This window comes from Aspergillus affinis (genome assembly GCF_023601865.1).
Source record: "Aspergillus affinis strain CMG 70 chromosome Unknown NODE_15_length_407527_cov_87_040692, whole genome shotgun sequence".
Lineage (NCBI taxonomy): Eukaryota > Fungi > Ascomycota > Eurotiomycetes > Eurotiales > Aspergillaceae > Aspergillus > Aspergillus affinis.
Window position 1 is genome coordinate 128115 of NW_026515796.1, and position 15933 is coordinate 144047.

General features: G+C 52.2%; 5 protein-coding genes across 5 annotated transcripts; 2 read left to right on the top strand and 3 right to left on the bottom strand.

Moving 5' to 3' along the window:
• Positions 1–241: 241 nt before the first annotated feature.
• On the top strand, positions 242–3538 carry KD926_002705 (telomere length regulation TEL2 family protein; the record flags this gene model as incomplete). Its single annotated transcript, XM_053097170.1, has 6 exons — positions 242–1082; positions 1133–1465; positions 1520–1606; positions 1657–2200; positions 2255–2971; positions 3076–3538. The coding sequence occupies 6 exons, from the start codon at positions 242–244 to the stop codon at positions 3536–3538; spliced, it is 2985 nt and encodes a 994-aa protein (XP_052958796.1).
• Positions 3539–3836: 298 nt separating this feature from the next.
• Positions 3837–6166, bottom strand: KD926_002706 (Sec1 family protein; the record flags this gene model as incomplete). The annotated part of the gene is made up of 4 exons (XM_053097171.1): positions 3837–5339; positions 5392–5603; positions 5839–6034; positions 6089–6166. 4 exons carry the CDS (start codon positions 6164–6166, stop codon positions 3837–3839), a joined length of 1989 nt encoding a protein of 662 aa, XP_052958797.1.
• Positions 6167–6659: 493 nt separating this feature from the next.
• On the top strand, positions 6660–7992 carry KD926_002707 (putative plasma membrane SNARE protein (Sec9); the record flags this gene model as incomplete). The annotated part of the gene is made up of 2 exons (XM_053097172.1): positions 6660–7874; positions 7933–7992. 2 exons carry the CDS (start codon positions 6660–6662, stop codon positions 7990–7992), a joined length of 1275 nt encoding a protein of 424 aa, XP_052958798.1.
• A 242-nt stretch (positions 7993–8234) lies between these two features.
• KD926_002708 (MFS general substrate transporter) lies at positions 8235–9816 on the bottom strand (the record flags this gene model as incomplete). Its single annotated transcript, XM_053097173.1, has 2 exons — positions 8235–9596; positions 9649–9816. 2 exons carry the CDS (start codon positions 9814–9816, stop codon positions 8235–8237), a joined length of 1530 nt encoding a protein of 509 aa, XP_052958799.1.
• Positions 9817–12097: 2281 nt separating this feature from the next.
• KD926_002709 (uncharacterized protein) lies at positions 12098–13299 on the bottom strand (the record flags this gene model as incomplete). The annotated part of the gene is made up of 3 exons (XM_053097174.1): positions 12098–12213; positions 12273–12760; positions 12848–13299. The coding sequence occupies 3 exons, from the start codon at positions 13297–13299 to the stop codon at positions 12098–12100; spliced, it is 1056 nt and encodes a 351-aa protein (XP_052958800.1).
• Between the last annotated feature and the right edge of the window lie 2634 nt (positions 13300–15933).

The following is a 15933-nucleotide window of genomic DNA, read 5'->3' on the forward strand; positions in this document are numbered from 1 at the left end:
CTTCACCAACTCATCTTCAATTGAGACAACATAAGTGCGCTATCATCATCAGTTCTCTCTGCAGCTAAAACAAACCCTGACAGTAGCGATAACCACGATCATTTGGAGCGGCGTTCCACCGTCCGTAAGAGGCAATCCGGCCCAGCCCAAATAACCCCACGTGACCCGGCCGCTCCATACAATTTCATCCACTCACCATCTCTCCTTCTCAACCCAGGTTCAAGAATGATATCATCAAAACATGGACGGACTACTCACTGAGATCAAGACTGTCACCCATGACCAAGGGGTGTCCTTAACCCCTGCCTCCGAGGCTCCTCATAAACCTAGTCTGGAGAAACAAGAATCGGATCTGAATGAGGACCAGGCATCATCGCAGTATATCTTAGCAGCTCTCAAGTCCAACCCCGACAACGCTGAGCTCTCCCGCCTTCTTGCGACACTGGATCCATCCAGTCAAGACTCAAACCCCTCAGGATTCGACGTTAGAATCCCAAGCCCGACAACAGCGCAAATCATCAATGTCTTAGTCAGCATCACGGTTCCCCATCACTGGGAGTCCTTGAATCCCATTGCGAAGGGGTCGAAGTCGAGCAATACGAGGACAAGAGCGGCGCTGCTGCGATGCCTGAGCAGCGTTGCCGGTATCAGCTGCTTGGTCACCCAGCTCCGCTCGTTGATAAGTGCCGCTCGATCATCCAAAGCCTCGGGACATCAAATTCAACTCAGAGACGTTTTATCGGTGATCTCTGCACTTTTGGAACCGAGGGATTTTGCATCCCGTCTGTATGCAGATATCGACTCGTTATATGGGAGTGAAACTCAGAAGCAGATCGCTTGGAGGGAATTGCTGTCTCTGATTGCTGCCAGCAGAGTCCTTTCCACTGCAGCTGAGGCATTTACGCTAGTTGGTGATATTGACGGTGTGAATTCAGTTTCCTGGGTCGGAGACGGATCCAAGTATGCAGCCTGGATTGGTTCCAATATTTGCTATATGGTAGCGAAGATAGATGCAGAAAAAGAGGGGCATTGGAAGGCCGCTGCATCCCTGACAGGGCGGGCGTTGAGCCTTGGGTACACAGGTAAACATTCCATCCTCCATTTCACTGTCCCTGCGTTTAACCTTTCTCAGACAAACTGGTGCGAGAAATATACACTGGTCTCCTGATTGAACACGACTTTTCCAAACAATATGGGATCTTGGTCAGCCATCTCCGCCCAACAGAGCAGCTTTCCGTAGTTGAAGCCATATTCCGCGACGTTGAAAAGAACTACTTCACATTTGGGAGGGATAATGCGTCCGACGAAGTAATCAACGGCGTTGCCGCTTTATGCTCAATGATCTTACGCGGGCATACCAATCTGCAAGCCCAGCTTGTAGATTGGCTGTCAAAAGGACAGGGGTCTTCAATTCGAACGGTAGGCTTACGACGAGCTGTGTTGGCTACATTTGTTGAGCAACAAGGTAAGTGAGGTCCCTTGCAGTATATGGTAGATTCACTAACAATACTTGCCACAGGCTTGATATATACCTTGCTCACAAAAGGACTGGAGCAATCTGCTGATAAGTTTTATATAAAGCATGCACCTACCACCAGCCAAGAAGGTATGCTGTCCATCGTTCATCTATAGACTACGCATGCTGATTTGTCCTAGCAAACACCCACGTCATTCTTCTCGCAGCTGGCTATCTTCAAAGGCTTGATCCAGCAGCAGTGAAGAGCATAGGACGTTCGGGCGCTTTCCTCGGCAGTGTCTCTAACCGTTTAGCATCTTCTTCTACGAGGTGTCGATTCCTAGGCATGATCATCGGAACGGCAATCTCCGAGCTTGTGGAGGAGCAAGGGAAGGCGATGAGATTTGACCTTGAAGAGATGGACAGCGACGAGGCGCGATGGTATCTTGGTCTTATCAAGACGCAAGACACGGTCGGCTCGCTGGAATCGATTCGATCACCTCAGACGTCGACACCCAAATCACACAACCAGACGTCCAAACATACACCTTCTACGGCAGGCGGAAATCAACCCAACCAGCAGCGTGTCAAAATCATGTCGATAGAAGAAATAGACGAGGACGAGCACGCAGAGTCTGAGGACGAAGACGACGACTTGATCCCTTACGAGAAACCTGATGAAGACCCCTCGGATTCCGACGATGACCCAACCTTGATCCAGCGGAACAAGCCAACGGCGCCAGTGTAAGTTCCACTTGCCTCCAATCTACTACTCGCACATCTAACCAATTCCGACAGATACATCCGCGACCTGATAATCTACCTGCGAGATACAGACAATGTCGAACGACACGAGCTGGCCATCACGACCGCCCCCTCGCTCATTCGACGAAAGACCGGCTTCGGCACCGAGCTTGCAGAGCAGACGGACGAGCTTGCGCTCATCATCGTCGGCCTGCAGGAGCCGAACAAGATGCCTAAGTTCCACGAACTCCGGCTCCAAAGCATGATCGCGTTGATCGTCTCGCAACCGCTGAAACTGGGCCGGTGGTTCTCGGCCATCTTCTTCGACGGCGACTTATCCCAGATTCAACGCTCCGCTATCCTCACAGCCCTGGGTCTCAGTGCTCGAGAACTAGCCGGTAACGGTGAAGAAGACGCCCGAACCATCGGCCTTCCAGCCCTCCCTGACTCCTCGTTCCCTTCGAAGAAACTCCCCGCCGCCTTGGAAGCCCTTTACAGGAGCGACACCGACTCCCCCATCGCAACTCTCACCCATAAACTCTCGCAAGCCTCCATTCAACCTCTCGCTGCTACCGCCGCAGATTCCACCTCGGGCCCGGACGCGCTCAAAGTCCGAACTTTCTCCTCCCGCATGGAGGTCGAAAAGAAGCGTCAGCAGCGAGAATCGCAACGCCAACAGTCCACCATCAAAGACCTCCATAAAGTCCTTGCCGACAGTTTCTTTTATCCTCTCAAGGGCCGGTTCGATGTCATGATCATGCAATTCTCTTCGTAAGTCCACATCCATCCACTCATTGGCCTACTCACCCAGCCTATCCATTCCCTATCAATATCCTTCTCCCCACTACCGGCCTTAACTAACCAAGTCTCTACAGATCCTCCTCCTCGAACCCCTTCCTAATCCCCCACCTCCTCTCCCTCTTCATCCAAACCCTCACCCTCCTCCTCTCAACCATGGGCCCTCACAACCCCTCCCTCCCAACACTAACTCACGAAACCACCTCCCTCCTCCTAACCCTCCACACGCGCCCCGTCGCCGACGAACCCACCATCCTGACCGCCCTGCTCTCGCTCTTCCTAGCCCTAATCGACCTCAACGTCGAGGCCGGGTCGGCTGGCGAAGAACGACTCGTGACGGATTACGCGGCCCAGGTGATCGAGTTAAGGGACTGGGCTGGGCAGGTGTTTGATCGGATTTCGGCTCAGGGTGCTGGGAATGGGGATGAGGGGAGGGATAGGGCGAGGACGTTGGCGGCGGGTGTTATGGTTAAGTTGGGGGAGGTTATGGAGAGGTATCAAGGAAGGTTGATGGGGGTGGGGTCGGGGTTTAGGTATTAGATTTGGTTTCTTTTTGATATACTTTTTGGATGTGAGGTATGGGTGGTGGTGAGCTTGATGATGAATATCGTTCTGTTGTGCTTAGGTACTACTGTATTTGGCGTGGATGGAGAAATGCATGAGTCCTAGTTGGATTCTTCTAGGGAGTTTATTAGGTATGCTTGCTAATGGATCTTCCCATCGTGCTGTCATGCGCTTCTTCTCATATATCGAATAAAAGTGGTAGGTAGGGTTCAAATAAAAGTAAGAACCACATTTCTACGTCCCCTGAAAATTCGTACCCACTGGCGAAGGAGAACTACTCCATCTTAGCAAAATCGCCCTTCTCGATCGCTGCATCCATCATGCGATCCCCATTGACAATACTAGTCGTGCAAATGACAATCTTCCGTCTCGGCGCCTCCTGGGCAGCGATGAACCGCAACGCCGCGATCTCCGTGAAGGTGATGCCGCCCAAGAAGAAGACGTAGATGGTCTTGGTGGCGTTGTTACCGCTAATAGTCTGGCGCGCGCGTACCGCCTTGTCGTCGCCCTTCTGCACGATGCTGAAGGTGGACCCCCGCGCGCTCTTAACGACATCCTCGAAGCCAAGCCAGCCCGGGGAGGCGGTGCTGGCGGGACTGGGGCCGGTGATAGCTGGGGCGGTCGAGCCGCCGCGGATGAGGGAGAGAATGTAGGGTTTCTGCAGGACGCACTGGACGAGACGGATGCTGAGCGGGGCGAAGCCGCTGTAGACGTAGGCGACGTCGGAGGGATCCTTTTCGCTGACCTCTTCGACCACGAGGCGGAGGTTCTTGCGCAGGTAGTTGTAGTTGGTTTTGGAGCCGGTCTGGGCCCCGGTGGTGGGAAGAAGCATGGTCGTAGCGGAGGAACGAGGCTGGAGGAGGTCCATTTTCTCCAGCGCCGAGAAGGTCAGGATGTGTTGGTAGCCGTAGGCTTGGACGATCTGGCGTTTGAAGTTCTCCAGGTCGCGCGGACGGAGACCACCAGACATGCAGGATTCAAGACAGAGGAGACGGAGGATGGTTTTGAGGGGCACGTCGCGGGCGATGAGCTCTTCGATGGAGTCGTGTTGGTAGGTCGGGTCGGCGCCGGCGGCGTTGTTCTGCTGGACTTCCAGAATCTTGCGGAAGGTGTCGGCGCGGGTGTTACGCATGATTTCTTCGGCGAGGTTGGTGTGCACCCGCAAGCTTTGGTGCTCCAGTTGGTAGGTAGGGAGTTTGTTGACGAATTCACGTAGCTCGGTCGTCGACTTCGCCGTGTGTCGGCTTTCGTAGTCGGTCTCCAGACGACGGGCGACCTTGTTCAGGATATCGCCGACGATGGCAAAGTTGGCATCGCGGAGTTGGCTGAAGAGTTGGTCAGAGGCATCGAGCTGGATTTTGCGTTTCTGGCCCTGTTTGGATGTTTGCTGCGGAGCCTTGGAGGATTCTTGGACTTGCGGCGTCGGCGTGAAGCCGACGATAGAGGTGTCCACATCGGCTTGGTTTTGCTTGATGCCCACGGTCTCGTCGATTAAGCCCTCATAGGTGAGCTGTGTGAGGAGAGCCGTGCCAAAGTCCACGTCGCGGTCAATGATGATCAGGCTCTCGGTATCTGCACTAGGCAGCAATCCTCTCGTGGAGGGATCCATGAGGCCGGAGCTTTCCTCGGCATCCAGTTCTTTTCTCATCCGTAGCAGCAGGTCTGCTAGTCGTCGAGCATTGTCACCCTTGCCGATAATCCGCGGGAAATAACCGTGTCGCTGCTGAATATCCATAAGAGCTTTTGCGGCGAGGAACACACATCCCGGGTCTTTATGCTGCGCCCGGTTTTAGTCCACTGCAGTCTTTTCTATACACAAGTCCTCTTACCAGATATAGATCACTGAAGGCGTCTTCCAGCTCCAGCGACAGGACGTCTTGCTCCAGAGGCACAAAGTACAGGGAGAATTCTGTGACGTTCACGTCCCCGATAATGCCGGTCTCCTCCAGGATGGCATTGCTTACGAGGGTTCGCCTGGGGACCCAGAATATGGAGAACTCATGCTCCACATTGCCGTTCCGCTGCAGGCGTTGGATCTGTTCTAGCGAGATGTCAGCTCACACTGATGGCATCCAGTCACACGTGATATAGGAAAGAAGGCCTTAGAGATGAGCTGGGCAGTTTGGAGATTTGATATAGGGAACTGAACCGACTACGGAGAGGTGGAGTATCTGCGCAATCTACAGTTCGTCCCATTTTCATTGCAGAAATTCGAAGAACATGCAGCAATTTACAAAGAAAACGGCGCCGAGGAGGTGGAAAGACAACCAACATACCTGCCACTACGCGCACCTGGCGCGTCTTTTCGGCATGGACTAAGAAGATCACATTGCGCTGCGAGGAGTCCACATTGGCGTTCTCGAGGAGAAATACACGATCTACCCCGTACTCCTGAAGCAGGGAGAACTTGACAAAGAGACCGACCGGGCCTGCCAGGTCCTGGCTAATGACGAGGTTCTTCTTCCCGCGCACCTGGAGGAAGTTCAGCCCGAGTATGCGCAAAGACGATCGAGAGCCTTAACTCACGCCTTCCAGGAGATTCAACAGATCCCTACGCGCCTTGTCCCGGAGATAGTCCGCATCAGACCCTGGAAATGGCGCCATGCTGGGACGGGAGGACGCTGAATTGATGCAGGAGGAGAAGAAGGCAGAAGACAGAGGGCGGAAAGAAGGCGGAAGGAAGCAGCGATGGATGCCTGAGGATGCAGCTACGGTGATCCTGTGACTTTTTGGCTCTGATTGGCTAGCCGGACTCAGCCACGGAGCTAACCGGAGGTGGCCTAGTGGCAACATAGCCTAGCACCGCCACTATATTATACTGTCCCGGTACTGTCACAATCCCCCATTATCCTATATTTCCCTGCCACGTAGCGGGTATCTATAATACCAAAGATACACTCTCGACCTGACATTTTGCCCGCCGATCCCCTGAACGTCCTGAACGTGGCAGTTTCATCTTTCTCACTCTCTCTTCTTTCCCCCCTTTTGCCCTCCATTCTCCCTATTCTGTTGTTGACGCCATTCTGTCTCCTTGTATCTTCTTTATCTGCTTCTATAATACTCTGTTCTAGACCCACAACCTCAACTAATCTCCACAATGGGCAGATTCGGCCTGAAGAAGTCCGACGACGACGAGTCCTCCAGCCGCCTGGCGCTGTTTGGCTCGCGATCAAAGAACAAGAGCCCGGCGCCCCCCGCCAACCCCTACGCGAAGCCCATTCCCACCGATCCCTACACCAAAGCGAAGATCACCGCCGGCGTGGCTCCTCTGCCCGCGGGGGAGCAGCCTCCCGCCGCTCCCGCCTCAGGCCCCCACGGCATCCCCGCCGATAACAAGTACCAGGGCGGCGGCTACGCTCCCAACCAGTACAACAACACCGGCGGTTACGGTAGCGATCGATTCGGCGGCGGAGGTGCTGGCGGCGCCGGCCCTGCTGCTGGAGCTTCTCGATACGGCCCCGGCGGCTACGGAGGCTTGGGCAGTGCTGATCCCAATGACCCCGCTGCGGGGGATGCCAACCGCGACGCGCTGTTCGGTGGTGCCAAAGAGCGAGTGCAGCAGCAGCAACCGGGCGGAGCTCCCCCGCCGCCTTATACCGAGGGGTCTCCCGCGTACGGCGGCGGCAGCAATGCGTACAACACGTCGACGTACCAGGAGCGGCAGCTGACGGCGGAAGAGGAAGAGGAGGAGGAGATCTCGACGATCAAGCAGGATATCCGATTCATCAAGCAGGGCGATGTGGCGTCCACTCGCAATGCGCTCCGCATTGCGGCGCAGGCCGAGGAGACCGGTCGCGAGACGCTGGCCCGTCTGGGAGCCCAGGGTGAGCGCATCCACGATACCGAGAAGCACCTGGACATTGCCAAGGTGGAGGGTCGGGTTGCCGAGGAGAAGGCTCGAGAGTTGAAGACGCTGAACAAGAGCATGTTCGCCGTGCACGTGTCCAACCCCTTCACCAGCTCCCGGCGACGACGGGACCGCGACGAGAAGATCCTAAACACGCACCGAGAAGAACGGGCCGCTCGTGAAGGTACCCGGAATGAGGCCTTCGGCACCAACCAGCGCATGGAGCAGACGTTCCGCAACATCGAGCGCGACGCGGGCAAGCCAGGGCGAGGCGGTCGCACCAACGTCACGGACCGGGCCAAGTACCAGTTCGAGGCGGACAGCGAGGATGAAGGCATGGAGAACGAGATCGAACAGAACTTGGATCTGCTGGGCGGTGCGGCGGGCCGATTGAACGGCCTGGCCAAGGCGACGGGCCGCGAGCTGGACGAACAGAATCGCCACTTGGAGCGTATCACGGGCAAGGTGAGTACATTCGAGTTTCTACCCAGATTGTCCACAAACAAGTCTAACCATCCTGCAGAGCGACTACGTCAGCGACCAGGTTGCCATGAACCGGGCGAAACTAGATCGGATCCGTTAAGAGGGATGAGAGATACTAGACTGGACTGCCCGGCGCCGTCAAGACTTGTCTTATATGTGCATAATAATTTTGCTTTACATGGGCTCTACATGGCGTTGCGGACTTTGACTATGATATTTGCTAGGGATTTTGCTGGTAGAAAAAGGGCTTGATTTAATCATTGCAATAGACATTGCAGACTTCGTATCTACTGTCTTGTCCTCAATCCACGGATATAATATCTACCATCTACCATCTACCATCTACAACCGATACCGAAATCCCACGGTCTTCCAATCCGTCACATCTTCATAATCCTCCGATCTCAACTCCACTGAATGCACCAACTCCGACACATCCTGCCTTTGCCTCGTCTGCTCCCTCCCCTGCTGCGCCTTACCTCCTACTCTTCCTTCCACCCCGATCACCGCGCCTGCCAACCCAGCATCCCCCCTAACCCCCTCCCTCACATCCCTCCTCCGATTTAACCACCCCAAATACCCTCTCAGCGCAACCGCCAGCACCCCCGCAATGCTATAGCAGACCATGATGGCCCGGAACGAAGTCTGGTAGATCGGGGCCTCACTCGATCGAAAGAGATGCGGACCGCCGATATTCCCCGCACAATACGCCACGAACATCAGCGCCGTCATACACATCTTCTTACTCACGCCCCTATAGTTCGCCTGTACCAGGGACATAATCAGCGGTAAGGCGCCGGGGCCTGTCGCTAGCAGAAAATATCCGAAGAGCTGGGCCCCGAGCGGTACGTGTGCGCGCGCATAGATGATCGCGCTTCCAGTGATACTCAGCAATGTGATCCCTACGAGCAGGAGACAGGTTGCATTTCGATATCGGCTGGCGATCCACCCTGTCACGCCGATGGTGGCGGCGCTGATCAGGCTGGTCGGGATGTTGAGGAGCGTGGATTGTAGCGCCGTGAACCCGAACGAGGTGATGACTAGGTTACTGAAGTTCTGGGTCCCGCCGTTGGGGATCTGCGTGAGGCAAGCGAGGGAGAAGAGGAAGGCGCTTTTCGGGTCGATCAGGCATTCGCGGGTCTGCGGCCATGACCAGGTCGTTTGTTCAGTGCGGCCGGTCCCGGCGATGAGGACGCGGTGGGTCATTAGGGTGCGTTCGGTGGGGGTTAGGAATCGCGCCTTGGAGATGCTGTCGGGTAGGAAGAAGAAGAGGACGAGTGCCCAGAGGAATGTCGCGACCCCGAGGATGATGTACATCCATTGCCAGGGGCTTAGGGGCCCTGGGATGTGTCCGACGCCGTAGGCGAGCAAGCTGGCGACGAGTCCGCCAATCGAGTTCCCTGAAAACCAGATGCCCGTGCGCATAGGGATTTCGTCGCGCGTGTACCACGATGTGGTGATGAACATGAAGGCCGGGGTGATGGTGGCTTCGGCGACGCCGAGGAGGAATCGCACGGCGAGGAGACCGCCGTAGTTGACGCAGGCGGCGGTCAGGGCGACCACGGCACCCCAGAAGAGGGTGTTTGCCGTCAGGTATTTGGCGACGGGGAGTCGAGGGATGAGTAGGTTGGTGGGCGCTTCCCAGAAGAAGTAGCCGAAGTAGAAGATGCTGGAGACCCAGCTGTATTGTTGGCCGACGAGGTTCTGCAAGGGGAGTCAGTTATGGATGGATTCATCAAAGGGAAGAGGGACGGACTGTATCGTCGATAAGACCGAAGACCGAGGCGCTGGAGAGAATGGTCTTGTCCATGAAGTTCAACATGTACGTGAAAAAGAGGATGGGGATGAGTCGACGGTCGACTTTGCGGAGGATTTTGGTGACATCTCCGGGGGAAGTTGGAGGGGAGGTTGAGGATGAAGCCATAGTACTCTATATAGGATTGTGCCAGAACTAGAGTTGTCTCTATCCCAAGGATGCGGTATCTTTGGCCTTTATATGGCGACATCAGAAGGAATGTTCAGTCGTGTATCTTCTTATATCTCCTTCTCCGCACGGCAACTCTCCTTATCTAACCTATCGCAGTAACACCCCTCCAAATAGCCAAATTATCCCTTCAAATTACCCCTCCCTCTCTAAATGTCTCGCAGGAGACTCTCGCAGAGAAACCACATCCAGCCACGCTACCCTAATCTACAAGCCTCTTTTCACCTCGGGCAACGTCATCTACAGCCACTACCACGATATGCAGGGCGTCAACGTGTCCACGTTGATGGGTACGTATCTCATAGCCCCAGAGGTGCTGGTGACGGATCTCTACGTACCATAATACTCATGAGCACTTGGATGGAAATACCGAGCTAATACCGAGCTCCATGTTCCCTTCCCTTATCAGTGTACTTCCGTTGAGAACCTATGTAGACATACCCCGTAGATGGAGATAACAGACACGTCTTTCCTATTGTTGCGATGTGAGGAACTTGATGACGCTATATTCTGCCTGAGGCTGAGGGAGGACGTTCTGGTTGTGCACGACAAAAGTGACAGATTAGGAGGGAGGAGAGTTGGTCAGAGGTAGTAGGTTTATGGATCCATCTGAGCCTGAATGCTTTTTTGGAAGCTTGTCGTGGACACGATATGCATGTAGATATCCAGATGGGTATGAGATATGTGGAACAGACGAGTGATGAGAAGAAAAGAATGGTATAAAATGATGGCAAAAGATGGGATTGATGGATGGATGTCCCACGCCGATTCACCACATGGTAGTCGCTGCACATATGCGAGATAGAGGATTGTATTGTGATACCTCAAATACGTCTCGAAGGGGGCGCTAGTTTGAGATTGCATGTGCCTCGAAATATACGCTGTTTCGCCAGCCGAAGGATCATGCTCTCCCATTCTCAGAAAAAGAGAGCGAATTGGCCATTAACTTGTCCTGCAGTACCATCTCGGAAGATGGGGGATTGTCCTTTAGCAGGGAAAGAGAGGCGCTAGCACCTCAGGCTTGCCGGGGATATCCTGAATTTTTGATGTGGAGAGAGAGGCGAGTGTAAGGATCAAGATATTCGAGCATGGTTCTGTGGGACGAGAGAGCCGATGCTTCAGTATTAGCTGTTTCGTAGTTATGAAGATCAGAAAGCAGCAAACATACCACCGGGAGATCACGACCAAAGAATCATGGAAGTCTTCGCCTTCATTGTCGAAGGCGAGAAACAAGTGCTGGAACAAATCAACCAAAATTTTACAAGGGAAAAAAATGTCCGTATATCAAATTTATTAGGCAATTATGGTATAAATAAACAATAAAAAGTAGCGACCGTAATGACACCCACATCGTGTCTATTTGTATGCTTGCTCCAAATCAAAACCAACCCCAACCCAACCCAAAAACAAATTTCAAATCGAGCATGCTTGCATCGCCGCCAGGTATTTCGTTTCAATCTCCATGCTCCGCCCAATTTGCGCAGCGGGTATCAGTTTCCTATGTCCTCCGGTGATATACTGTATCACGAAGCACCCAAATCCAAGCCATCCTGGAGATCCAATGCTCTAGGGAAAGGAACAAAAAGCAGATCGAATCAAGTTTCACACACAAACAAAATAATATCAATAAAGGATGTAGCGGACCTGGTGCGAAGATCTCCAGATCGAGGTATATGTAAGATAAATGACCAAGATCGGTGAATCACAGAATGAAATAGAATAAAAAAAATGCAGACAATAAACACAACCCAGTTGGTATCAGAAAAGAAGATTCGTGCCAGAAAACAAAAGAAAAAGGGAAGCACCAACACCCTAGTCTAAGCGAGCGAAAGAAGTGAAAATAAACAAGTCAAAACCATGCAGGAAAAACAACCGGTACCTTCTATGGTCATAACGTGGGAAGACAAAAACAGAAGACATCACCGAGAAATCCCTCCAAAGTCCCTTGTACCGTAATCCTGCCGATCCATGATAATAAAATAGAAGAAAAGGGGTATCAATTCTCTGTCAAATGCAGAGACGGGAAAAAAGAAGAATGAATAAGAAGTGGAAGAATCCGCAGAAGTCGGAAGCTGTTGTACAAGGGGTGAGATGCCTTGTCAGGGGCCGTTCAGTGCAGAAGCCGTATTGAAGCTTCCATCGCTCTGCACCGCGACAAGGCTTGAGGGTTGAAAGATAAAAAATATTAGGCGTAGAATATTGGATGTGAACGGCGGAAGATTTACTCGTCATCTTCGCCAGACACATCCTTTTCGCCCTTGTGGACCTTCTTGTGTCGTCGAAGGTTGGAGACAACTGAGAAGTGTCGGCCGCACCCGTCCACATCACATGCGAATGCTGAAGACCAAATTGTCAGTATCTACCGCTGATAGTGGAAAATCATCGATGGCACTTACGCTTTTCGCCGGTGTGGCTGTACATATGGGTCTGCAGAGACGAAGGCCGAGTGAAACGCTTGTCGCACACCTTGCACTTGTGCTTCTTCTGAGTGTTGGATGGCATTTTCGAGCTGAATTGGCTCATCATTGACTGGGGTCCCGGGGGAGCGCTGCCAGACAGAAGGTTCGACGGGCGAGGGAGAGTGCGCGACAGGTGTCCATTCTCGTAAGATTCCGACGTCGTCGAGCTGTAGTCGGTGACAGACGACTCAACCGATGCGACAGAAGCGCTGTAGTAAGGATAGTTTCCTCCCGAGGAGATCGAGGATCCGGAAGAGTGGGTGGAAGGGAAGCCATAAGAATCGCCAGATCCCCGGGAGCCACGAGGACCATAGATGTTACGGGGCGTCAAATCCTGGCTGAGAGCGACCATTCCGCGGCTGGCGTCAAGCGCATCACCGAATGTAGGAGCAGAGGGGGGTTGCGAGGGACCAACGCGGGCATCACTGTGAGTGAAAAAGAGCATGGTTAGCGCAAGTCTTCGCACAACGCGTAGAAACTCGCAAATGCGAAACGGGAGAGGATTTTCTTACGCATGAGATATCCGGCGATCCTGGTGTAGAGAAGGCGCGTAGCTCAAAGGCGCATAGCTGGCGGGTGCGAAAGTGCTCATGGGTGACGTCGTGGTGTAAGCGGGAGCTTGTTCGAAAGAGGTACGTGGCAAATCGTGCTGCATTCCCATGACTTCGGGCCCAGGGTAGCTCGTCGCGGTGGTGGTCGAGTAGTTGCTTCCGGTGACCATGGACGGTGCGGAGACGGGGATGCTCGAGTAGGGCATCGACATGGGCGAAGGCCGGGTCACTTCCTCTTTGGCATGGTTGAGACCCATGGAGGTCGCGTACACAGGCGGGGTGGAATGGGACGAGGTATGAGCAGCGGTCCAAGGGTCGGTAAACTGAGGAGGGTTGTGGTGCGGCATGTTATGTTGATAGACGTTGTCGAAGCCCATCCCGCCGTACTGGCGGTTCTGGTTTTCAATGACCATCGTCATGGAGGATAGATGTGATTGGGGTGGAATTCTGGACAAATTCCTTGTTTATGTTGAGTATGCAGGCGTCGCGGCGAGTTGCGATTGTTTTTCGCAACGACCACAAACAATGCGAAGGTTCAAGACAAAACCAACAGGACGGACGATCAAGGGGAAGATGATCGCGATGTACACAAGAATTCAAGAGAACGTGTTGTGCAAGATTGACAGCAGGTGGGGGATGCGATAGGAAGAAAGGGTGTGTGAAGGGATAGACCAAAGAGTAAAGAGAAATAAGATAGTGAAGATCGATCAATCAATAAAGCGATTGAATTGATCCGCGATGTAGGAAGGAGTAGAAGAGGAAGAAGATGCGCGGAGTAGCGATAGTCAGGGCAGGAAAACAATCCGACGGAAAGCTAGAGTTTAAGAAAGATCAAGAACCAAAGAGGAGAAATAGAGCGACAATCTGCCTTTTTGGGGAGGGGGAAGACCGGTGACCACGACGGGAATAATAAGGGAAAAGCAAAGGGGGAAGGAGAGAGGAAGAGAGAGAGAGAGATAGACAGGCAGTCTGGGGAAGGGCCCAAAGGGGATCGGCAAAGCTTATGAACAAATACAGGATCTCAGCATGAGGATGGGCCGCAGGGACGAAGGGAAGCCCTGGCGTTGCCGTGTTGGTGATGGGCTAGTGCCACTGACGACGTCCCGTCGGGGACGGTTGCAGATCGTTACTTTGGGCCGCTTAGGCTTCGAAACGGCGCCAGTGTTAAAAAACGAAGCAGAGGAATTGCTTAGTGCCAGTGGGAAATCTCCAAATGGGAACCAGTTCCTCGGGTGACCCTCAAGGTTTTGGATGGGTCGCTTGCTTTTTTTTTTTTTTTTTTGGTCCTTTTTCCTTTTCCCTTTTCCCTTTTCCTTGGTTCAAATTTGAATTTTGGAATTAGTTTGGTTTGGTTTAAATTTTGGGGTTGTTTATTGATGAATTTTCATTTTTTCTTTTCTTTTTCTTATTTAATTTTATCATTTATTTTGGACTCATTTTAATTGCTTGTTTTCTATTTTTACCAGCATTTCATCATCATTCTTCGCATCACAATTAAGGACCGCGACGAGTCCTCTCAGAATAACAAATCATGCGCAGAAATTAATTGCAAGGACGTACAAATCTTATTTCTTGTAGACTGCATCTTCCGCTTAATCTAGATATACTGTACACAAAATCAAGGGACAGCCAAAACAAAAGAAAAAATATTAACAACAAAAGAAAAAACAAATGGACAATAATACAAAGCACCGGAAAAGCAGGGGAAAGGGAAAAAGGGGAGACACTAGGAGAGGGACCTAAAACTCCGGGATCGGAACATAGTACACAGAGGTAGGCATGTATGAGTGTAAGTAACCAAATACCGGGTCGCCCTCTGCAGGCTGTACGTAATCCGTAATAATTTCAGGATGCACTCATTACTCCGTACTGGCCTCTAGGATGGGGACCAGCGTCCGTCAAAAAATTCAAATCAACTCTATTAAAAATAAGAAAAAAAACAGTTTTAGATCGATGAACTGCTCAGAGAAAGAAAAAAAAAAAAAAAAAAAGGAGGCGATGCAAAGACAGGAGGGGGGTAAGAAAAGAAGTGGGTTTGCGCGAGTATCTACGCAGTACTCCGTAGAGGCAAAAAAAAAGCACAGCCAGAACTAAGAACTAAGAGTGCTCCATAGTATGAAGGGACTGAGCATTCTCTTACGGATATCCAGTTGCTTATTCCGTCGTGGGGAGGAAGAAGACATGCGTACGTACACCATGTGTGTCCCCTCCGTACCTTCCCCCCCCCTCCCCGGAATAATTTGGCAGCGATTGCGCGAATAATCCATACCCTACCAAACCACTAATCATAGGGGGGCTGGTGGGCTGGCTTCAAGCCAACTGAGGAAGGTCAATTGGGCTGCAGGGTGGTAATGCTTTGGAGGTACACTAAAAAGCTCCCCCCTACAGTCAAAATGTTTAGTGTAAAGGGGGCAGATGGGGAGGGGGCAGTTTGTGCCGTGTCTATACAAAGTAGTGTTTCTGGAGGAGTCCCCAGGACAAAAGGGGGAAAGCGCGTGGGAGAGTGGGGGGGGGGACAGTCGCGGAAAGCCAAAAAATAATCAAAAATAATAATAATAAAACTGAAAAAAGAAAATAAAATTAAAATTAAGAAAAAAGGAAAAACTTTCTGAGGAAAGAAAGGCGGCGCCAAGACTTAAGCTTAGATGCAGCGACCAAGGTTCGCCTTGAGCCCTTAAGAGTGTTTCAAGGTAGCGGGGAAGTGGCAGATCACAAAGATACGTCAAAGGGTATACCCGTTCCGTGGGGGACGCTCTACAACTGGAGATAAAAAAGCTCCCAGAAGGAAGGTGGATCGACTCCACCGGCTGGGTTGTGATTCAATGGTTCTGTCCCTTTTTCTTTCCTTTTGCTGTCGTCGTCTTAGTCGCCCCTAACTAATCACATTACGGTAACTGGTAAGTAATGTAATCTGGAATTTGGTTCCCATGGGCTCCCCAGTGCAGTGAACGACATACCTGCTTCGACGGTGTACTCAATACTCAGGATGTGAACGCGACTCAGTTCAAGGAGATCATGCAAATGGGAAATTACTTCCTTCTCTGGAA